We start from the raw sequence: 25,413 nt of genomic DNA on the forward strand, positions 1-25,413 counted from the left end.
TTCGACGGAGCTCAAATTTTCACAGGCTTGTTATTTTATGCATTATGTTGAGAAGACTGGTATTTTATCACCAATAGTGTCCAGTGTCTTTTAACTTTACGTCAATAAAACACTAGACTTGATTCCTGTCTGTATTAGCCTCGAAGAATGACGTCAGACGTTCACCAGGCTAATAAAGCACAGGCTCCTTAGAACCCGTCCCCGCCTATACTATTAGCAGACATCTTCTCTTGATGGCCAGGGGTGTGGTCTCGTTAGAGCAGGGGAGAGAGAATAATTTTTATAATGTTAATAATTAACTAAACGTAAAAAAAAATCCTCACATTACCATAGAGCAAGGATTCTTTTATGGCTCTTTTTTCTTTTTTTTTTTAATTCAATTAACGTTTTTTATATAATAATAATAATAATATTTATTCGGGCAATCACATTTACAAGCACATGTACATGTACATTAAGAATATTTAAGAAAACAAAGTAAAACATCAATGGGCTGCCCAGGAGATCATAAGTATTTACATGTATATATAGACCATGTGAACTTTGTTTACAATAAGTGTGACCTTGTAAATTCTTTAGCAAGTCTGGCAGGCAAGATACTGCACTTGTCATAATGGGAAAGTTGACATTTTGTGTTAACTTAAGTAGGTCTACTCTGTAAAAAAATAAATAAAATATTTTTATTCCAAATGATTTTTTTTATTGATGTAGGCCCTACGTTGTCTTTATTAAAGGCGACAATGGTGAAATAAAATAAGAGGGAAACAATTTACAAAATGTATTTTCTGTAATGTGGTAATTTCTTTGAATGTGCAGCGTATATCTCTAAAATAACAAAATTAGAAAGCGTTAAAGAAACAAGTATAGCAAATAAGCGGAGCAACAAAGCAATCACTAGTCATGGTCCAAGACGTGACTATATCTTGTCACGTGACTATCTTGGTTTTGCAAGAGTACGGATGCAGATGCAGATACTGATGTGTGACGTCGACACTTTGTGTGTTCACGTGACGCGTATCGGCGACTATCGTATTTTGCATACACGTTAGCAAAAAAAAACCATTTCCCACGAAATTGCTTTCACTGGTATCATGCTTGATACAGATAGACATTGTTAGTCATTTGCAAGCAAAACGATGAGAAAATGCAGTGTATAAAACACGGTCTCTATCGCATCGGTCATGTTTGTCAGGAAAAAACTCATGATGAATGCGAGCGCACTCAAGTGAAACGTACCTATAGTTTGCGAAACAAAATCCAAAGCGGCTGACGTGTGAACGGATATAGCCTTGATCAAGGCGCTCCAGCCAGCCGCAACCTGCAAAATCCCAGTCCCCATCCCTGAATTCCGCCAGCGCACCCCCCATACATAACACACAGCGTGCATATAACACGTGTGCATACACGTACGGTACATGAGTACTTTCTAAAAGTAGCCACACACACGCGGTTGAAGACACGACCGCACTCATGACTACACTATACTGTTCTCGCTGTACAACAGCCTTGCTCAAGGCAGTCGCATTATTCGCTCCGAAAATACGCCGCTGTAAACACACCCGTATACCCTGTGCGTGCGATCACACCGCATGACCCACCCGTATACACACTGTCACATCGTACGAATACTGTGCACACAAGTTATCCGCACTCGTACAACTAACCGCATGCGGAGGCCGTCCGGGTTTAATGTGTTGTATTGAAAAATTTCCACAAGTGGAAAAAAACGGGGGGGGGGGCTCTCGGAGATGCTAGTATGCAGTCCATGAATATGTATCTTTCGTCAGACCTATCAGACAACACAGGATGTGAGGCAAATGAATTATTCATTTTGACGTCCAATCACGCACGCCTTTCATGCTCGCTGAGCGTCCGTGGTGGTGGTGTGTGATGTAGACATGTCTCGTCTTTCGCGGGCATTATGGTAATGAGCTGACCATGGGAACTCTTCGCTTGTTATAGTAATGAGGTCAGTGGCTTCAACACAGACCCTACAAGGCTGTCGGCCTAACGGCCTCCGCATGCGGATAGTGTACGGGGGCATCGTGTCGTGCGATGTTACGCACAGTGAATACGGGTGGGTTTTTATACAGCGGCGGTCTTTTTTTCGGAGTGAATAATTCGACTGCCTTGAGCAAGGCTATGAGCAAGGCTAGCTGTACAATGTACAGTGTACTGCACATACAATGTATACGTTGTTCGTGTATACACTGCGTGCAGTTTTTGTTGCCGAATCGTGCCGCGCACCGGGCCGGGGCACACTACGCCAACAGCCTTGAATCAAGGCTAGAACGGATATAGTTATCATATCCGTATCTGTATCTGTATCCGCACGCTTGCGAAACCTCTACTCGTGAAAACCCGACAGAGGGCCTGCTCTCCGTTCTAGTGGGTGCACCAAACTCAACAAGTCCCATCATAATTCCAATGCTAAAAATATTCAAAAATTCTCAAAAAATAGTTTAAGTCTGACCCCCAAAAGGCGTTATTATAAAAGATATTAAGGACAAACCAAAAAGTGATAATCTTGGCACGCGAACATTTTGTCGATTCTGAGGTTTAGTGCACCATAATTAATCGGCATGGCTGTTGTGCACCACACTAATTAACTATTGGCCGTCTTTCATGGGCCAAGCTCATATCATAATGTGTATGCCCCAAACATCTTTTGAAATAGCGTTTTGGGGGTCAAACAAATTAATAGATAGTGCATGGTAATCTGGGGGCTCTACTGTGCTTCAACTTTTGAGGAGATTTGATAATATAGTTGGTACTATTTCGCTTGGAAATGGGAGGATATGCTTCAAGAAGTCGGTTTCAAAAAAAGAAAAAAACACGGGTGTGTTTTTGTTTTACATGTAGTGCCCCCGAACTTTTTAAAGTATACTGTCGACCCGCTCGACCCCGTCGCTTCATTGGTTTGGCTTTCATATAAATGCATACCAAAATGGTAGCAGAAACTGAGAAACCCAAAGTTGTAAGTATGGGTACGTTCGATTAGCTTCCCTGAGTCGACCCCAAGCGGTGCTCACTCGGGTGGGAGCCCCTGATGACAATTAAGAGCTAATCGAACGATCACACTCGCCCTCTCGTGGTGACATCATGCACCTCGGGTCACCCCCAAGTGACCCACTCCACAAGCAGGGAACTTAGGTCTGACCCGGGTGAGCCCCTGGAATGAAGTCAAAGCTATTCGAACGCACCGGGGCAGACCGGGGTTGACCCAGGGAATTCGCTAATCGAACGCACCCTAAGAGAAACTCGTGGCGAGTCGCCATTGCGTGGTCTCCCCTTCCTGTCGTTAATTGGAATAACGACTCTACTACGAAACTATTCAAGCCATAAAAGGCCTTGGGAAAAAAGACTTATCCATTTCATTCATTCGCAAATTTTCTACACGGATTCGTAGAATTCTTACAGTGGATCATTACTCAAAATAATTATTAGCATACAACCTTTGGTAACGAGTAATGGGGAGAGGTTGATAGTATAAAACATTGTGAGAAACTTCTCCCTCTGAAGTGACATAGTTTTCGAGAAAGAAGTAATTTTCAACACAAATTTGATTTCGAGACCTCAAGTTTAGAATTTGAGGTCTCGAAATCAAGCATCTGAAAGCACACAACAACTTCGTGTATAAACAAGGGTGTTTTTTCTTTCATTTATTATCTCGCAACTTTGACTACCAATTAAGCTCGAATTTCCACAGGTTTGATATTTTTTGCATATGTTGAGATACACCAAGTGAGAGGACTAGTCTTTTACAATTACCAAAAGTGTCCAGTATCTTTAAACCAAATTTGTAAAGAACTTGAACAAAATTTTCTGATAAATCATCATAGTGATGCGATCGAGGCCTAGGCCTATCAGAACTCCATTCATTAACATAGTACTTGGGGTTGTGATACTGCTCCTCAGAACAATATCATAACGATTTACTCAATACAAAGACTCACGGAAGACGATTTGTTGTTAAGTCAACTTGACCCGGAAATAGGTAATGTGTTGTGCATGGGCGTCGTTATCACTAGTTAGTAAACAGCAACAATAAAATTATCGGGCTGTTTGCCTACCCAAAGTGACGACAGAAAAACTCACACGGTAGAATTGTAAGTACAATTAAATAAATTTAATAAATAAACAATGCAAAATAATAAACATATACATGATCAATTCTGTTTCATCCCTCACAATCCCCATAAAATCCAGGCTACCTTACTGGAGTTGGACCCCGTAGTATTTGTTGCGGCCAAGTATACTAATAACACAAGGCTTTAACAACACAATTGGTCACACAATACAAAGGAATTACACTTGTCTTTGCTGTTGTTGTAACCAAAACACAATAATAAAAGTATTGGCTCGGCAGACCCGGTACCCGTTAATTGTTGGTTATACCAAGTATATTAAGGATACAAGGCTTAACCCAAACATCGATCCCACAAAAAATATTTAAGCACAATAATATATTATAAATTAATGAAATACCATCACCACAGTATCCTAGTTATAGTTCATTTCGGTATTCAGTTCATCTTCATCCAAAAGATACTTGCGAGGTTCGCTGTCTGTCCTCAAATTATCACAAAACACATGCAGCACACAGCCACAGTTCACATGGTGGTAGCCCGACTACTCGGTCGCCTCTAGCGCCCTCAACGGTAATGGCTTCAAGGGGTGTCCTCTGTCTCAGCATGCAACCCGTTTGCCAATCCCCACGTAAAAGCCGTCTAAGAAAAGAGAACAATAATATACCATAACCAGTTACTTAGCCCTAGCTTTATAAACACTAAAATCTTGTGAACCACATCGGGTGGTGCCCCTCCGTTTTACAGTACACACAATATCTATTAAATCACAACCTTATATATACATAATAACACAATGAAATAAATCAACTTACTGTTTATCATCTCAAGATGATCGCAAAAGCAAAACCGGCACAAAACTTGGGCAAAACCAAACACGCAGCAATACAAAATGCTGGCCGGCTTCTCAGTCGACTGTCACAAGGCTTCTCTGTCCCCTTGCAAAACACACATTTCCACACTCCACTATTACACCCTACTAGTACCCCCATATTACATAATACAAGAAAAGGGTGGTTAATGACCTGAAGTACCAAATAAAGGCAACATATTACAAGGAGTAGTGAATAATCTATCCACTAGTGTAGACACTCTGATCTAAGAGAGGGGTATAAGAAACTCTATCGATAATTAGTATACAAATAGGAGAGCATTGTCACAGCCCTTTTCGAAACCACGGCTTCGGCTTCGGATTCTACTGGGCTCACGGTCCGAAACCCTGAGCGCGTATACGCAAAGCACGCGCAAATTATAAACAACCGGCGAGGCCAAGCTAGCCCGCTAAGCCGAATCCAAAGCCGAAGCCGTCGTTTCGAAAAGGGCCTATGGTTCTCATCACGTGGATAAAAACAAGCAATTCAACGGAGCTCTCGTAGGCTACAACGAGATCTCGCGTAAAACCATGACTCTATAAAAAGAAGCATTACATCATGCTCAACGGGACTCGGGATCCGGGTCAACTCCAATCTGACCCGGGAGTTTAAAGGCAGTGGACACTATTGGTAATTACTCAAAATAATTATTAGCATAAAACTTTTCTTGGTGACGAGTAATGGGGAGAGGTTGATGGTTTAAAACATTGTGAGAAACGGCTCCCTTTGAAGTGCCATAGTTTTCGAATTTGATTTCGAGACCTCAGATTTAGAACTTGAGGTCTCAAAATCAACCATCTAAACGCACACAACTTTTTGTGACAAGGGTTATCTCGCAACTTCGATGACCGATTGAGCTCAAATTTTCACAGGTTCGTGTTATTTTATGCAACACCAATTATGCAAGCTAGTCTTTGACAATTACCAATAGTGTCCACTGCCTTTAATAGCACATCTGGGAAAATTTAGACTCAAATGATCATCAAACGTGGTCACGGTGATAGAGAAGGAAAGGAAAAACACCATTTAATCATGCACAAACCTTGCTTTCAGATGAATCCCAATTGATGACGACCCGAGAGATTCCCTCAAAAAAAACTTTTTAGGGTTCAAATCCATTTTTGTATGAGACAAGATCTTGTGCATGGAAACGTTTCTCAGGTGTTTTTCCATTAACGGAAAAACAGCAAGATCATTGTCAGTGATATCTCAACTTTTGAAATGAATTTTGTCACGTTGGGTAACGATAGACCTAACGTTCACAAAGTGTTCACACTTATACAAGGATCAATCAATCTACGGGTTTAAAAAAATAACTGAAACATTAGACCCCCTTACAACGTTTGTATTTATTAAATCAGATATGATGCGATTTTAATCACCGGCCTGCGCTTGTTCCTATTTGCAAACCCAAACAGTTCCTTATATAGTCATGTCGGCAATGGACAATAAACATAATTGTGATGTAAATTTCAAACTTACCTAGTAGGTATTGTGGACCTGTAGGTTTTCTATACTGCATGAACTGGGGGTACGTGCGCGGGTTTGGGTTTACGCCCATTTATGTAAAGTAGCCCATCGTTAACGGTTAGAGGCAAGAGAGGTATACGGAATAAACGACAAGCCCACACTCGCGGTAGCAGATCTGAGCTGTCCAGTACGACCATGGAGCTATATAACGATGTAAATGTTTTAATTTAAATACGACACGAGGCGTTTTCGACCAACGTTTAAGTCAGAAAATTTCCAAGAGTAGCCTGTTGATTACGTAAGAACGCAGAAGGGACATGGTGAATTACTGTTCAAAGTTGGCAACAAGTTTACTTTATATGGTGTCGTGTATGGCGGCCTGGTTGATAGCAGGGGAGAGTGTCACCTACGCTGTATGACTGACTCAGTCACTCTATTTCAACGGCAGCTTTTACTAGCTAAAGGTAAATGAGTCACGTTCTTAAGATCATAAAGTACCAATAGAACCAAATTACTTAATTCAAATTAATCACAAGTTCGTACTATTAAAGTTACACATTGTTATTACAACTATTGTGAATGGAAATGGATAAAACATGTTTCTTAATTTTCCTACTTTCCGATTTTAGTAAAACTGGGATTAAAGAACAAATTGTCTTTTCGATTGGACCCTTTCAGTATAAACAGTACTGTCCAAGGCCCACACTTCGTGCATCACAAGTTCTATATAAAATAACAAACCTGTGAACATTTAGACTCAATCGGTCATCGGAGTCGGGAGAAAATAACGGGAAAACCCACCCTTGTATCCGCACGATTCGCCGTGTCATGACATGATTGTGTTTCAAATAAATCCGTAATTCTCGATTTCGAGAACTGATATTATTTTACTGTTTTCTCAAAAAGTAAAGCATTTCATGGACTAATAATATTTCAAGAGAAGTCTTTCACCACTACCTTCCGTAAACCCTGTAAGTTATTTGTAAATCTGTGAACTTTTATTTTGTTTTCTGTACCGAAAGGGTCCAATGGCTTTAAACCGATGATTCGAATTTATTGTGCAATAAGTTCCAAAACCTTTTCCACATCAAACCTACTGCAGTGACGGTGTTTACAATTGACTTTTCATTTGGGGTTGGGCAATCCTGCCTGCAGGACGACCCATCAGGGTCCAAAAGGTACACCCCCAACGTCCCCTCAGATAAAGTAAAGTTTGTTTGAAACAAAATAAATTGTCATGTGCGTTAATACAGCGTTATTTTGATGAAAATGTTATATACGACGAATGTAATCCACTTGGTCCGCGAATAAACTCTAAACATTAATAACAAACCTCATTGCTCAAATTTATAAGCACTGCCGTGCATGCTGTATCCATAAAAGTATACCTTTGGTACAGACTCCACAAATTAGTGACCATTAAAAAAAAACCTTATAGGTGAAGATAATACACCCTGGCAAAACCGTCATGGCCCACATTGGACTCTGGCGCTGCAGTCGAGCGAATTTGTCATTCTTTGGCTGTACAAACTTAGGATTACTGTTTTATTCTAATTTGGAAAATAAACCTAAAAGTTTTCGCTCCTCCCCTTTTGAAAACCCTGAATCTGTCTTTGAAGATGCCTTCTGATTATGCCTTTGAACGTGGCAACATTTGGAACAGGCCCTATAGGACAATTTAAGTCTAATTTAAAGACACACCTTTTTGTTGAATAACTTTATTCTTTGTATGTATTTCGTAGTTCTTTCTGTATTTTCTGTATTTTTGTCTTCAACAGTCTTGGTAACTCTTTCACTTTCCAACAGCGCTTTTAGACTTCATTGTAGTTTTGCGATAAATTAAAACTGTTCATATTGTTGTTCTTAATATTATATAAAACTATAATAATCAACCTGTAGTATAAAGTGTAGATGTATAAAATAAAATTAGCCTGTGAAAATGTCATGATCGCATTTTTGAGATATCGATCGCCCAAAAACTCCGGAGCGAATCATATTACCGGGAAGGATAAAACTCCTATAGGAATACACAATCTAAGAAGCGTGATGGCGGTATACGCTTCTATAATTTTAAGTTTTTAGAGGATAAAATGTGATCATCTTTTTCCATAACTGCAGTATAGAGCCTATACTTCAAAGTGACATGTTTCTTAAAATACATCGTACTATCCAAAATGGCTGTATCTCTTACCACGTAAGATTTTTTTAGTTTTGCCAGTAATTTTCAACCTGACACGTCACCGTTACTGGCATTAAAGACACTGGACACTATTGGTAATTGTGAAAGACTAGTCTTCACAGTTGGTGTATCTCAACATATGCATGAAATAACACACATTTTTGAGCTTAATCGGACATTTGAGCTTAATCGGACGTCGAAGTTGTGAGATAATAATGAAAAGGAAAAACACCCTTGAAACACGAAGTTTGTGCGCTTTCAGATGCTTGATTTTGATACATCAAATTCTAAATCTGAGGTCTCGAAATCAAATTTGTGGAAAATTGCTTCTTTCTCGAAACTACATTACTTCAGAGGGAGCCGTTTTTCACATTGTTTTATACTATCAACCTCTCCCCATTACTCGTTACCACGAAAGGTTTTATGCTAATAATTATTTTGAGTAATTACCAATAGTGTCCACTGCCTTTAAGCCAAACCTTCCTTTAATATTGTACTGCAACCATTTTGTAAAACTTAGCAGTAAACAAGTTCAAAGGCATGCAGCCATGCGGAAACAGTCTGTAAAGGTCATAGAGCTATATATATAGCTCTATGGTAAAGGTACTACTCTGAGCTCTGAGCTTGAACAGATCAAGTCTGCAAAATTCAGCATACAATACGCTGTTTAACAATGTAGTTTAAAACCTATGATAGTCGCCAATACCAACACAACTAAAATAAACTTCCTGTGTTATATTTTGTTTCTTTTAGGAGTTTTTATTTATTTAGGAAAGATTATTGGGTAGTTATAAGTTTGCCTCAAAACATAAATCTTATATAGGTTGAGAAAGCGGAAAAGAAATAGGTCTATGGCTACATATGAATTAGCAAAATGTTTCCCAGGGTCGCTTTGCGGCCCCTTGAATTTTTTGCTTCATACAAAACAACACCTTTTCATAAATTTTCATCCATGTTTGCCCAAATAATAACACGCTTGGAATGTAAATTTTTGGCATTGTCATGGTAATCATATTTTTGGTTCAGCGTACCAGCCTCTTCTATTGTACCTTGGATCGGCCTTGGCAATAAACCCTGAAGTTAACAACAACACATATTTTTCTTTCATCAGTCTTGTTATGTACAAACGTTTTGACATAAATCAAAATCAATGATTCAAGATTGGGAATATAGGCAGGGAATGCACAAAAGGATTACTTTAACCCGCGATAGTTTCCCGGGGTCCTTCCGTGAGCCCTGGGGCATATCGGCTTCGCTGACGCTCAAGTTCTTTCAAAACAACACAATACTTTCAAAAACTGTCGTCCATTTTTAATTGTTGACGCTGGCGCTTTTTCTTCATACAAAACAACACAATATGCTTTCAAAACTGTCGTCCATTTTTGCTCAATTTAACATAAAAGCACTTATAGGGAATGCAAGTTTTGCAATTTTTAGCGCTACATGATCGGTCTGCGCAGTGCGCATTGTTTGTCTGCGTAAGAATTCTTTTTAGGAAAGTTCTAGACTTGATTTGCAAGACAGGTATTTGCTACCCAGAACCAGTAATTCCATACAATGATGTCATTGGATAAAATAATGCTGTGACTAAAAGCTTCCGTATCTGTGTTTTGATTGTTCCCGGGTAATGTATGCGCAGCCAAACACATACGTCGACTTCACAAAACTCTTCCTAACTTAAGACTAATCTTAGGACTTTAGGACGAGTCCAAACCCTGCAAAGTCGCATGCAGACCTTAAGATTAATCCTAAGTTAGGACGAGTTACTCGCCCTAACTCGAGATAAGACGAGTACTAACTCTTTGTGAAATCGACGGCTGGAATTAGGCAGTCTGCATGCTGTGTCCACGTGTGTACTATACAAATATTGACTGCTTCGAGGTGATCCCCGGAGATAGTATTAACCATTGCACGAGTAAAAGCAGTCAATATTTGTTTTATAACACCCAAACATTTATAAATACTGTACTATTAGGTTACAGACCTGAATGCTACATACAATCCACGGACGACGCGAAAACAGATTGCGAAAACTTTTACTGTGCTGCATGTTGTGTCATATAATCCGAAATGGTTACAGACCTTTAATTTATCATCCTCGTACACGCAACGGACGTCTGGGTACTGCACGCCTTGTCATAGTCTTCGGACTAGCGCACGGCAAACCGATGCACTATCACACGCCCGTCGTCTAGTAAAACTAAGACATATCATGGTGACGCGCTCTAAACCAATGAAAAGGCAGAATAGTGGTAAGGGGTGTTATAAACAGTATTGTACATGCATGTGGATGTACTTGGATGTAAAGTTGGTGTAGAATTTGACTTCGTATCACTATGTCAAATGAATGTAGGTGAAAGGTGAAGATACACGGGGCTATAGGAGGCCACTCTCTGGCGTTATTCACGAGCCTCGAAGTGTGATCACGCGCCGGGTGATCGTAGGCTTTGCTCGGCCCCAGCGGCCAGTCTATCCCGGACCGCTGGGATGGGCTAATCGCTAGCACAGATTCTTGTTCAGGAAGTACGTCATACATACAATGCATAGAAATATGGTGCAGTGTGAGTGTGATGCATGATGGGACTGCGCATTATTAAACCAATAACAGTGCATGATACGTTTGCCCATCCCTGCGCCTTTGGTTAAAGCAAGGCACTGGGGACGAGCGAAATCGTAGGCTAGATAGACGGAGGTTATCTGCAAGAGGGCGCTATTCCAGGCAATAAATTGGTGCGTTCGTTTAGCTTCCCTGGGTCGACCCCGGTCTGCCCCGGTACGTTCGAATAGCTTTTTACGTCATTCCAGGGGCTCACCCGAGTAAGCCCCAGTGCCCTGATTGTGGAGTGGGTCACTTGGGGGCTGGCTCCATGTGCATGATGTCACTACGCGAGCGGTGAGTGATCGTTCGATTAGCTCTTGTTAGGGGCTCACTCGAGTGAGCAACGCGGGGTAGACCCATAGAAGATAATCGAACGCATCCAATGTATTGGTGGCTATCGGGTAGATAAAAGCCACGATCACTGATTGGGAACCAAGTCTAAGAAAGTTCATACAACTGATTGGCTCAATTCCATTTTCAGAACATTGAGCATTGATCATTCTTCAGTGATTGCATCCCAAAGCGCCGCCAACATGTCCCAGCCATCTTTAAAACAGTGGTATGAAGACCGGAAGAGGTTAAGGGTCTTCTATGATCATTCCAGGGCAAAACCAGTAGAGAGGAAAAACAAAATCAAGAAGAGTAGACAGGCGGCTTTTAAGTCTGCATTAGCAGAGAGGACAAAGCCATCGGGACAGCATCAATACACCAAGACAAACACGTCAGATTCATCATTGGGCAAAGAACAATGCGGAGCACAAGCAAAAAGGTACCGTAGTGCATTCACTCAACAGTATCGAGAGTAGAGGGTATAGGCGTACTATGGAGTTTTCATGAAGTTCGAAGTTCCACAATGCCCAAACACTACATTTCTAAGGGGACGATTGTGTTGAGACAAAAATATTTGTGTTATGATGGTGAAGTTCCTTGAGCAAAATGTTTTTCAGCTCAACTGCTTTACGCAAGTTTTTTCTGACTTTGATTTAAATTCAATTGTTAGTACGAACAAAATATCTTTATTGTCTACTAGCAGAAGTAATTGAGGTATTGTCATTTTTTAAGACATCAAATTCTAATTCTCATCTCTACAGAGACGAAGCCTCATCTTATAGAAGCAAAGACACTTATCACATGATACAGATCTTTATCAAGACGCCCATCAACCCCAAAACCCTCTGTCTACGACTCGATCATAAAACAACCGTCTCTGACCTGAAAGACACCATTCACAGGAAGTTGGCCATTCGTCCTGCATTGCAAAATCTGTACACAAACAACAAAAGGTTCAAGGTATGGTCTATACGTAATACTTGATTTATGAACCATTCACCTTTGCATTTATCAATTTTTCTAAATGAATCAAAGTGGTTTGTTTTATCTCACTTCGGGGAGGGACAAAATGGGACCAAGAGTTGTTTTCACAAAGGTTACTAAATGGAAAAACAAATACTGGATGGTTACAACGACGGCTCGTATTATATCTTGAAATAAAATTATGAAAATAAAAGGTTGATCTGCGAAGATATAGAACAAGAATGAAACCCGCACTGAAAACAACGAAAATAATCCAAGCAGAAATGTGAGAATTCAAGGACCATCGTTCATATAAGTTTTACAAAAGTTTCTTTCCCCCTTTATTTTCCCAGTTGTGTGACGCTTTGACTCTTCTTGATCTTGGCATTAAACCGGAGACAAACATTGATCTAACACTAGCAGAAGGTTTGCTTGGTGGCGCCCCAACACGTGAGTAGTCCATTTTCATGACGTGTCAGTCTTTGTGCTGTTTTTCTCCACACAGTCAAATGAAATTCGTCTTTGTTTACACCTTTTAATTGATTGATTATCAATAAAATGAAACTAAGGAACATTTAACCTAACGAAATCTCAAATTCAGTGACATTGTTTTGTTCAAGCTGCTTTTGATTTTTCGTAATACTATTTGAAACAATTAGCCGAACGACTGGCAGGGTCATTTTGTGCTAGGAAGTTTGTGGGATTGTGCAGAGATAACATTCTAGAACCAACGTTCATAAGATGGAAACAAATCTTTACATTTATACGAATTTCAATCCCTATTGATTTATTTTGTTTTTACAAAAATCTTACATTCTTGCATTCTTACATGTAACAGTAAGATTGTTCATTAGTGTTTCATTCTCTAAAATGTTTTGGCCTAAAGCAGTAGACGAGACATTCCTACGGACTTTAGCGGTAAGCCTCGGCAAGGACTGGCAGCAACTCGCAGTCAAGCTTAAGTTCATACCAGCAGAGATTGGCAAGTTTGAACGCCTCGCTGAGAGCAACCCAGAAGAACAGGCTCATCAGATGTTAGTTTCTTGGTGGAGCAAGCAATCTGATAGTAAGGAAGAAGCGGGGGAATGGTTGAGAAGTGCATTGGCTCAAATAGGTCGTCCAGATTTAGCTGCAAAGATCCCAGGTTAGAATATGGTTGGATTATTTTTGTTTTTAAATATGAAACACCAAAAACCGTCTCTCTGTAGAGAAAAAGAAACCCGCGCGTAATGTTAATTTTATTCTTACCTGAATACAATATTATTGATGACAAAAGAAGTCAGCGCATCATGGAAGTTAAGTCTGTTTTGGGTTTTTTTTTTTCTTCTTTAATTACCAAATATAAACATCAGGATAACAAATGAAAATTGACAACATAATATGAGGGACATATACTGATGTTGATAGGTAGGCCTATTGGTAAGGCGGTCTTGAAGTGGTGTATTTATTAGACACGAACTGAGCGCTGCTCTAATTAACCCTGATCTGCATTGCTGTTGTGTTAAGATATGGGAATAAGAGATTTAAATCTTGAACCCAATTTTTTTATTTTACTGAATATTTATATCACCAGTTGTTTCTATTTGTCGTATCACAATGAGCAGCTGACTTAACATTCTTATCAAAAGAAAGTCCATCATTAAAGGCAGTGGACACTATTGGTAACTACTCAAAATAGTGATTAGCATAAAACCTTACTTGGTAACGAGTATAATGGGGAGAGGTTGATAGTATAAAACGGTGTGAGAAACGGCTCCCTTTGAAGTGACGTAGTTTTCGAGAAAGAAGTAGTTTTCCACGAATTTTATTTCGAGACCTCAGAATTAGATTTCGAGGTCTCGAAATCAAGCATCTGAAAGCACACAACTTCATGTGACAAGGGTATTTTTTTCTTCCATTATTATCTCGCAACTTCGACGACCAATTGAGTTCAAATTTTCACAGGTTTGTTGTGTTATGCATATGTTGAGATACACCCAATGAGAAGACTAGTCTTTGACAATTACCAATAGTGTCCAGTGTCTTTAAGTTTCTTGTATTAAAGTGAACACTACACTAGATTTAATTAATGCAACAGACAGGACTGGTTTACAATAACATTTACAGGTTAATCTTACAAGAAAGATATGAATTATGCCAGCAATACTTTGTGCCAAAATAAATTGCAGCATCATTTTATAAACACAACTTTAAGATACCTTTGTATGCGGTTGTCATTCTTCTTGTAGGTTATAAACCCACATCCCCAAGACCAGGTAACAAGAGAAAGTCATCTGAACATCGGTCTGATGCATCAGGAACTATTGAGAAGAAACTACGAGTCCCTGGGGCAGACAGAACTGGTTTGCCACAAACCTCAGGTAAACCTCCCACTCATGAATTGTGTCATCAATACGTTGAAACAAGTAAAATTGCGGCAGGCATGTTAACTTATAATTAAAAATTATAAGATAAAACCCTTTGTGTGGTTGTAATTCTTCTTATATAGGTTATGTACCCACAGCCTCAAGAGCAGGTAGCAAGAGGCAGTCACCGGAACATCAGTCAACATCCGATGCATCAGGTATTGATGAGAAAAAGTTACGAGTCCCTGAGGCAGACAGGACTGATTTGCCACAAACCTCAGGTAAACATTCCAATCTTGAACTATGTCAGGAATACGTTGAAACAAGTAAAGTTGCGGCAGGTATTTTAATTTACTTATAAGATAAAACCCTTTGTGTGGTTGTCATTCATCTTGTAGGTTATGTACCCACATCCCCAAGAGCAGGTAGCAAGAGGCAGTCACCGGAACATCAGTCAACATCCGATGTATCAGGCATTAATGAGATGTTAGGAGTCGTAGCTGAGAATATTGGAAAAGATTGGAAGCAACTCGGCACTTCTTTAGGCATTAAAGCTGCACAGATTGACACATATTCAATTGACGATCCAAATGCCGTCAGAGAGCAGATCTATCAAATGCTGCGTGATTGGGTCAGGAGACAAACAAGCCGAAAGGAGGCTGAAGACGGGTTGATAGAGACGCTTGTCAAACTCGCCCGTGCTGACATTGTCCAAAAGTTACCAGGTAAGTAAAATCACACCTTGTTGCTCCTGTTTGTCTCCGGGGAACATAGTGTCGTTGCCCCTTGGCTTAACTTTACTAGTGAGAATTGTCAGCGACATCTTTCCTTCGATTCGAATTTAGTAAGCAAAACTTTATCGAATAAAATGCAGACCAGGTATATTATTTTATTGATAGGATTGAATAAAACGACAGTTCTGGTTGCTTGTCTCCGTTAAGGTTGTGCAAACACATCCCAAGGAGCAAGTAAGATAGACGAAGTTCACTGCAAGCAACTAAAGGAACACCAGTCAATAACCGATGCATCAGGTATTGGTGAGAAGAAGTTAGGAGACCTCGCAGAGCACATTGGAAAAGATTGGAAGCGACTCGGCAATTATTTGGGTATTAAAGCTGCAAAGATTGACACATACCAACTCGATTATCCAAATGACCTCAATCAACAAGTCTTTCGGATGCTACTGGATTGGTTTAGAGGGCAACCAAACCAAGAGGCGGCTGAAGACGGACTGAAGAAAGCGCTTAAAGAAATCGGCCGTACTGACATTGTCAGAATATTAGGTATGCATTATTTTAACAACCAGTTAAGTTTCCCTTTTGGTTTATTACTTAAAAGTTGATATAAAAAGTCCCATTCCCTTAAGGTGATCCCTCTGTTGGCGGAACGCAGATTGCACACAAAAATCCCCGGCTTCGTGGCTTCTGACTTGCACGTCCCCTGAACAAAGAGATTAACAAAATATTTAGACCGTAGGCATTTTAAGAGCTATAGATTGTTGACTATCTGCAAGTTCCACACTAGTTAATTTTCCTTGAATAACCCAGAATTGCTAAATACTTATACAGGTGAGATGGAGCTGCCCTCCAAAGCGTTGGTTGAAACTTTGGTGATTCATTACAAGGAGACGATGAAAGTGAACACACATCCTACTGTTAAGCATTTGGCTCGTGATATGGATAAACTTTATGTAAGTTTAGAACTTTTGCAAGAAACAAACGAACTTGATAAGCCACTCATATTGCAGTCAGGTTTAGTTAAGGGAAAACATGAAACAGATCACACAATACACATTGACATTGAAGGCGAACACGAGACCGATAAAACCCAAACAGAGTATAAGAAAATTCCTCTCAAGTCATACAAAGACATTTTAAGCTTTGATAAGAACAGAATCTTAATCACTGCTGAAAGTGGGTATGGTAAATCAACACTTCTAAAGAAGATAGCTTATGACTGGGCTGTTTTAAAGAGTGATACACACGTGACTCAACAAAAACAAAAGTCGCCTCTGTCAAAGTATGAGCTTGTCTTTTTGTTGGAAATAAACAAAATGGACGCAAAGTTCAACATTACGGATGAAATATCTTCTCAAATATTGCCTCAAAACGAATTTGGAAAGAAGAGTTTTGAAAATTATATGAAACAAAACCCAGAGAAAGTTCTCATCTTTCTTGATGGAGCAGATGAAGTCTCATTTAAGACACTACAAAATGCAAACGGAGACTTCAGTGTTAACAACGTCCTCTCGTTCAAGTCGCTTAAACGCTGTAAGGTTATCGTAACAAGTCGTCAATCTACGGCCCTTAAATTACTTGCTTGCAATCCAGATTTCACAAGAGTAAACATACTTGGGTTCGATGACAAAAATAAGAAAGAATATATCCGCAAATACTTCAGCAACCATGATTCCCAACACCATGATCATGTATTTTCTGAAATAAATAAGTGGGAAACACTACAAAGTTTAGGGGCGATTCCTCTGTTTCTTTGGCTGATGTGTTCGTCACTAACACAGGCCGGAAGTCAACTACCTGACAGGATTACAGAACTGCTTAATAACGCAACCAGCATAATCCGTAAGCAAAAGATGGGCAAAGATTGTACATCCAATCTCCCAGAGAAAATAACCAAAAATGAGTTTAATGAGCTGATGTTTAAACTTGGGCAAGTTGCACTTGAAAGTTTGGTGTTAAAAGGCTACGCACAAAATTCCTTCGTGGTTTCAGAGCTTGGTTCAGAGGACCTTGTCAATTTGGGATGTGAAGTCGGCTTGCTGACCCGAGTTAAATTCATGCACGGTATAGAAGAGGTCGAACGCGTCCACTTCTACCACATGATATTCATGCAGTTTTGTTGTTCTGTTTACCTTTCTGGTATGGCAGAGTCAAATCCTGATAAGTTCAATGAGTACATGTCGCAATTGATAGACGGCGACGTAGAAAGATATGGATACTTAATCCGTTTCTGCAGCGGGAGAAACAGAAAGGCTGCAGAATGTGTCATAGAACTGACCAAAAATCACCTTTCAGCTTACAGTAAACACACTCCTGTTGAGTGTGAGAGGTATGTATGTTTACATAGGATAATGATGCTGGCTTTGTTTGAAGCCAAGCTTGGTTCGACTGTAAAAACCCTCGCGCTGGATGAATGGGTAAGATTCCAATATGAGTTGAAAGGAGAAGACCTCTTAGCTGCACATTATTTCATTAAAAACCTACCGGAACGATCCAGTCTTCGCCATGTTTCAGATATATCGATAGCGTGTCAAGGAACAACCGACTTAACTCTGCTAGAACAAATAATGGCTAGCACCAGGTGTGATTTATCATTACAAGTAGTTGGAGTCAATATGAACGACAAGATTCATCAACTCAAAAGCATTTCTGCATTTGTAACATCACTCACGTTAAAAGATTGTCAGTTAAGCAGTGTCTCTGTTCCTCAACTTTTCAAGTTATTTCAATCAACTACCAAAGTGAAGAAAGTGTGCTTGGTGGGAAACGACTTGCACGGTTTAAAATCAGACCACATACCTCACATTTCGTCCTTAGAGGTCTTGTTGTTGGATAGATGTAAGCTTACGAATGGTGACATTGGGCCAGTTTTGTCCATTGTGGCTGTTGCAGGTAGTGTAACGACACTTGCTCTAAAGGATAACGATCTCCATGGTATTAAGGGGGACCAGATAGTAGCTGTTTCTTCCTTGAAGGAAGTGCATCTATACGCGTGTGGTATACAAAGTGATGATATTGGGTCAGTTTTCTCCATCATGGCTGCTGCAGGTAGTGTAACGACACTTGCTCTAAAGGATAACGATCTCCATGGTAATAAGGGGGACCAGATAGTAGCTGTTTCTTCCTTGAAGGAAGTGCATCTATACGCGTGTGGTATACAAAGTGATGATATTGGGTCAGTTTTCTCCATCATGGCTGCTGCAGGTAGTGTAACGAAACTTGCTCTAAAGGATAACGATCTCCATGGTATTAAGGGGGACCAGATAGTAGCTGTTTCTTCCTTGAAGGAAGTGCATCTATACGCGTGTGGTATACAAAGTGATGATATTGGGTCAGTTTTCTCCATCGTGGCTGCTGCAGGTAGTGTAACGACACTTGTTCTAAAGGATAACGATCTCCATGGTAATAAGGGGGACCAGATAACTCCAGTTTCCTCCTTGAAGGAATTGCATCTATACGCGTCCGGTATTCAGAGTGATGATATTGGGTCAGTTTTCTCCATCGTGGCTGCTGCAGGTAGTGTAACGACACTTGTTCTAAAGGATAACGATCTCCATGGTATTAAGGGGGACCAGATAAGTCCTGTTTCTTCCTTGAAGGAATTGCATCTATACGCGTGTGGTATACAGAGTGATGATATTGGGTCAGTTTTCTCCATCGTGGCTGCTGCAGGTAGTGTAACGACACTTGTTCTAGATGATAACGATCTCCATGGTATTAAGGGGGACCAGATAACTCCTGTTTCTTCCTTGAAGGAATTGCATCTATACGCGTGTGGTATACAGAGTGATGATATTGGGTCAGTTTTCTCCATCGTGGCTGCTGCAGGTAGTGTAACGACACTTGTTCTAGATGATAACGATCTCCATGGTATTAAGGGGGACCAGATAACTCCTGTTTCTTCCTTGAAGGAATTGCATCTATACGCGTGTGGTATACAGAGTGATGATATTGGGTCAGTTTTCTCCATCGTGGCTGCTGCAGGTAGTGTAACGACACTTGTTCTAGATGATAACGATCTCCATGGTATTAAGGGGGACCAGATAACTCCTGTTTCTTCCTTGAAGGAAGTGCATCTATACGCGTGTGGTATACAAAGTGATGATATTGGGTCAGTTTTCTCCATCGTGGCTGCTGCAGGTAGTGTAACGAAACTTGTTCTAAAGGATAACGATCTCCATGGTAATAAGGGGGACCAGATAACTCCAGTTTCCTCCTTGAAGGAATTGCATCTATACGCGTCCGGTATTCAGAGTGATGATATTGGGTCAATTTTTTCCATCGTGGCTGCTGCAGGTAGTGTAACGAAACTTGTTCTAGAGGATAACTATCTCCATGGTATTAAGGGGGACCAGATAACTCCTGTTTCTTCCTTGAAGGAAGTGCATCTATACGCGTGTGGTATACATAGTGATGATATTGGGTCAGTTTTCTCCATCGTGGCTGCTGCAGGTAGTGTAACGAAACTTGTTCTAAAGGATAACGATCTCCATGGTAATAAGGGGGACCAGATAACTCCAGTTTCCTCCTTGAAGGAATTGCATCTATACGCGTCCGGTATTCAGAGTGATGATATTGGGTCAATTTTTTCCATCGTGGCTGCTGCAGGTAGTGTAACGAAACTTGTTCTAGAGGATAACTATCTCCATGGTATTAAGGGGGACCAGATAACTCCTGTTTCTTCATTGAAGGAATTGAATATTTTCTCGTGTGGTATACAGAGTGATGATATTGGGTCAGTTTTCTCCATCGTGGCTGCTGCAGGTAGTGTAACGACACTTGTTCTAGATGATAACGATCTCCATGGTATTAAGGGGGACCAGATAACTCCTGTTTCTTCCTTGAAGGAATTGCATCTATACGCGTGTGGTATACAGAGTGATGATATTGGGTCAGTTTTCTCCATCGTGGCTGCTGCAGGTAGTGTAACGACACTTGTTCTAAAGGATAACGATCTCCATGGTATTAAGGGGGACCAGATAAGTCCTGTTTCTTCCTTGAAGGAATTGCATCTATACGCGTGTGGTATACAGAGTGATGATATTGGGTCAGTTTTCTCCATCGTGGCTGCTGCAGGTAGTGTAACGACACTTGTTCTAGATGATAACGATCTCCATGGTATTAAGGGGGACCAGATAACTCCTGTTTCTTCCTTGAAGGAATTGCATCTATACGCGTGTGGTATACAGAGTGATGATATTGGGTCAGTTTTCTCCATCGTGGCTGCTGCAGGTAGTGTAACGACACTTGTTCTAAAGGATAACGATCTCCATGGTATTAAGGGGGACCAGATAAGTCCTGTTTCTTCCTTGAAGGAATTGCATCTATACGCGTGTGGTATACAGAGTGATGATATTGGGTCAGTTTTCTCCATCGTGGCTGCTGCAGGTAGTGTAACGACACTTGTTCTAGATGATAACGATCTCCATGGTATTAAGGGGGACCAGATAACTCCTGTTTCTTCCTTGAAGGAATTGCATCTATACGCGTGTGGTATACAGAGTGATGATATTGGGTCAGTTTTCTCCATCGTGGCTGCTGCAGGTAGTGTAACGACACTTGTTCTAAAGGATAACGATCTCCATGGTATTAAGGGGGACCAGATAAGTCCTGTTTCTTCCTTGAAGGAATTGCATCTATACGCGTGTGGTATACAGAGTGATGATATTGGGTCAGTTTTCTCCATCGTGGCTGCTGCAGGTAGTGTAACGACACTTGTTCTAGATGATAACAATCTCCATGGTATTAAGGGGGACCAGATAACTCCTGTTTCTTCCTTGAAGGAAGTGCATCTATACGCGTGTGGTATACATAGTGATGATATTGGGTCAGTTTTCTCCATCGTGGCTGCTGCAGGTAGTGTAACGAAACTTGTTCTAAAGGATAACGATCTCCATGGTAATAAGGGGGACCAGATAACTCCAGTTTCCTCCTTGAAGGAATTGCATCTATACGCGTCCGGTATTCAGAGTGATGATATTGGGTCAATTTTTTCCATCGTGGCTGCTGCAGGTAGTGTAACGAAACTTGTTCTAGAGGATAACTATCTCCATGGTATTAAGGGGGACCAGATAACTCCTGTTTCTTCATTGAAGGAATTGAATATTTTCTCGTGTGGTATACAGAGTGATGATATTGGGTCAGTTTTCTCCATCGTGGCTGCTGCAGGTAGTGTAACGACACTTGTTCTAGATGATAACGATCTCCATGGTATTAAGGGGGACCAGATAACTCCTGTTTCTTCCTTGAAGGAATTGCATCTATACGCGTGTGGTATACAGAGTGATGATATTGGGTCAGTTTTCTCCATCGTGGCTGCTGCAGGTAGTGTAACGACACTTGTTCTAAAGGATAACGATCTCCATGGTATTAAGGGGGACCAGATAAGTCCTGTTTCTTCCTTGAAGGAATTGCATCTATACGCGTGTGGTATACAGAGTGATGATATTGGGTCAGTTTTCTCCATCGTGGCTGCTGCAGGTAGTGTAACGACACTTGTTCTAGATGATAACGATCTCCATGGTATTAAGGGGGACCAGATAACTCCTGTTTCTTCCTTGAAGGAATTGCATCTATACGCGTGTGGTATACAGAGTGATGATATTGGGTCAGTTTTCTCCATCGTGGCTGCTGCAGGTAGTGTAACGACACTTGTTCTAAAGGATAACGATCTCCATGGTATTAAGGGGGACCAGATAAGTCCTGTTTCTTCCTTGAAGGAATTGCATCTATACGCGTGTGGTATACAGAGTGATGATATTGGGTCAGTTTTCTCCATCGTGGCTGCTGCAGGTAGTGTAACGACACTTGTTCTAGATGATAACAATCTCCATGGTATTAAGGGGGACCAGATAACTCCTGTTTCTTCCTTGAAGGAATTGCATCTATACGCGTGTGGTATACAGAGTGATGATATTGGGTCAGTTTTCTCCATCGTGGCTGCTGCAGGTAGTGTAACGACACTTGTTCTAGATGATAACGATCTCCATGGTATTAAGGGGGACCAGATAACTCCTGTTTCTTCCTTGAAGGAATTGCATCTATACGCGTGTGGTATACAGAGTGATGATATTGGGTCAGTTTTCTCCATCGTGGCTGCTGCAGGTAGTGTAACGACACTTGTTCTAAATGATAACGATCTCCATGGTATTAAGGGGGACCAGATAACTCCTGTTTCTTCCTTGAAGGAATTGCATCTATACGCATGTGGTATACAGAGTGATGATATTGGGTCAGTTTTCTCCATCGTGGCTGCTGCAGGTAGTGTAACGACACTTGTTCTAAAGGATAACGATCTCCATGGTATTAAGGGGGACCAGATAACTCATGTTTCTTCATTGAATGAATTGAATATTGTCTCATGTGGTATACAGAGTGATGATATTGGGTCAGTTTTCTCCATCGTGGCTGCTGCTGGTAGTGTAAGGAGACTCGTTCTAAAGGATAACGATCTCCATGGTGCTATGGAGATCGGAGACCAGATAGGTCCTGTTTCTTCCTTGGAGATCTTGGATTTGGCTGATTGTGATCTGCAGAATGATGACTTCAGGGCATTTTCTCTTGCCCTGAATATGCGAATCAATGGTTCCGCTCTTTTAAGACCAACGGCCACTTTACTCCAAAACTCCACATAATCCACACACTCCAAAAAGGAACAAGAAGTGTAACATTTCGTAACAGTTTGCTGTGTAAAACTGCTGGGTACAAATATTTTGTACATTTCGTCACCGTCTTCACGAAGGGACAATATTGTAAAAAATCAATAAAAACTCATTTTGATTTTGATCTAACAACTCTCTAATTTATAGACCTAAAAGTCGTCTAGTTTCTTAGATATGCTAAGATGGTGAAGGTTTTCACGAACAGACAGTTTCCTTTTTGTGCGTTAAAGACACGGCTGGCACAGCGCCAAAAACGAGTGCTCCGGTTTATACCTGTGACCTACATTGTTTTAGGCGCGCGCGCCCCAAACGGGCACAAATGGCCACAACTTGTTTTTTTCGTTTTCACGAACAGCCACTTTGTGTATTGCTCTAACGCGTGGAAATTTCCCCTTGCACAGCAAAAAAGTAGGAGATCCGGCTTTTGCGTTTCACGAACAGCAACACGACGCGCTGCACACAGACCACATTTTGTACAGTTTTCACGAAGAGGCACTTTTGTTAATTGAATAATTACTCATTAATCAGTGGCGTAACTAGACATTTTCATTTGGTGGGGCAAGTGGGGGCAAAGATTAAATTTGGGGGGGGGCCAAAGAAGTGCAAGATACTATTAAATGTGTTAACTGATATATAGTTGATACACACCAATGCAGTTCTAAAACAGTCTACATAGTCAGCTGGTAACAAAAGATTGCGAAAACAACAAAATCTTAGAAAACATGATAAGATAAAACTTTTTGTATAAAAGGATTAAATTACCAACTGTGGTCACCAATTACCAATTTAGAGTTGTACACGGCATTCTCAAATAGGCTCTGCGGGTGTGTAAATACCCAAAACATAATAATATTAGGCCAAGTAAAAATAGAAAAATAGAAATGTTTAGCGTCCCCGCCCGCTTCCTTTTTACAGGACACCTCTATTTTTTGCACATTTTATTTTATTTTTCTTTTGAAAAAGGGTTATTTTAAATGATCTCAGCAAAAAAAAAAATCTGAATGTCTCGTCTGAATGTCTTTACCATACTGTTTCATTAATGTTTTGTGTATTTCAGCAGCAGAAAAAAACAGTTGATTTTTGACATTTATGGCGCCATCTTGAAATAAAAAATAAAAAGCCCCTCTTCCTTTCTTTTTTTGAGAAACCCAGACACTAAACATGTTTCTTTTTTGTACTCGGCCTTATTGTAACAAGTGTAAGCCATCAAAAAAAAAATACAGGATCGAAATTGTGGGTGTTTAATAATCACATTTTAGTTATGAAACGGATTTTAAAATAGGCCTACCTCTCAATTGCACCGCTTGCTTCAAAGGAGAAGAAATGGTCTAAGCAACCTTTTTCGCTGGCCATTTGTTTGCTGTAGTAAATTTCTCTGTAGTGCATCTGACCATGGAATTTCTACCTCCATGATCTGACTTTGTGTTTACGGAGCTATTAGTATTGGTCTGCGTTCAGACCACCACGTATTTAACAGAACTTTGTCACATCCTGCACTCTCTGTAACCGCAAAACCACAACAAACATTTACCGCCAATACGATTGCGCGCGCGTTTCCACGCATTTTTCATTTTATAGTCCACATAGGGCCTACTGATATGAATAAAAGTTTTCCTTTTTACGACAGCATTTTATGCAGCCTTAAACGATTTATATATAAGGCCTATAAGAATATACTTATCTCTGATTTCATATGGGGGGGGGCAAGAGGGGGGGCAAGGGTTCTGAGCGGGGGGGGGGGGGGGCGCCAGCCCCCCTGCCCCCCCCCCCCCCCCCCCCCCCTCTGGTTACGCCACTGTCATTAATTGAACCATTATAAACAAAATTGGATACAGATTTGTATGATTTAGGATCTCTACTTTCCTGATATGTAAAAATTTCAAAGATTAAACATCGAAAAGTCTACGAACCAGTGATTTCAAAATTAGCTTAACTTCAAACGCGATGTTTTCCAAACATACATTTTGGGCTGCAGGGGACAAATTGTCCCTTCGTGAAAACGGTGACGATTTGCCAATTCATGTTTTCAGTAACAAAACGACAATTTTTGTTGTACCACTCACTTGTTTTATACACAAGGAACGTGTAAAACAGTACCCAAAACTGTGTAGGAAATCAAAGCTTCACATCGAGATTTGTATAACTTAAGAAGTGGGTATTAAAGGATGT

At 40.5% G+C, this 25,413-nt stretch overlaps 1 protein-coding gene across 2 annotated transcripts; it reads left to right on the plus strand.

Moving 5' to 3' along the window:
• The first annotated feature begins 6,400 nt into the window (after positions 1–6,400).
• Positions 6,401–24,921, plus strand: LOC139950453 (uncharacterized). 2 transcript variants are annotated; one of them, XM_071949137.1, is made up of 10 exons: positions 6,401–6,894; positions 11,690–11,977; positions 12,300–12,498; positions 12,855–12,951; positions 13,388–13,645; positions 14,730–14,861; positions 14,990–15,127; positions 15,245–15,571; positions 15,788–16,129; positions 16,415–24,921. In XM_071949137.1, exons 2-10 carry the CDS (start codon positions 11,742–11,744, stop codon positions 23,215–23,217), a joined length of 8,532 nt encoding a protein of 2,843 aa, XP_071805238.1. In that variant the 5' UTR covers positions 6,401–6,894; positions 11,690–11,741; the 3' UTR covers positions 23,218–24,921. The 2 variants fall into 2 exon arrangements, with proteins under 2 accessions (XP_071805238.1, XP_071805239.1); XM_071949138.1 differs by having other exon boundaries at positions 13,391–13,645.
• The last annotated feature ends 492 nt before the right edge of the window (positions 24,922–25,413 follow it).

The sequence above is a fragment of the Asterias amurensis genome, chromosome 18, assembly GCF_032118995.1.
Source record: "Asterias amurensis chromosome 18, ASM3211899v1".
Taxonomy (NCBI): domain Eukaryota; kingdom Metazoa; phylum Echinodermata; class Asteroidea; order Forcipulatida; family Asteriidae; genus Asterias; species Asterias amurensis.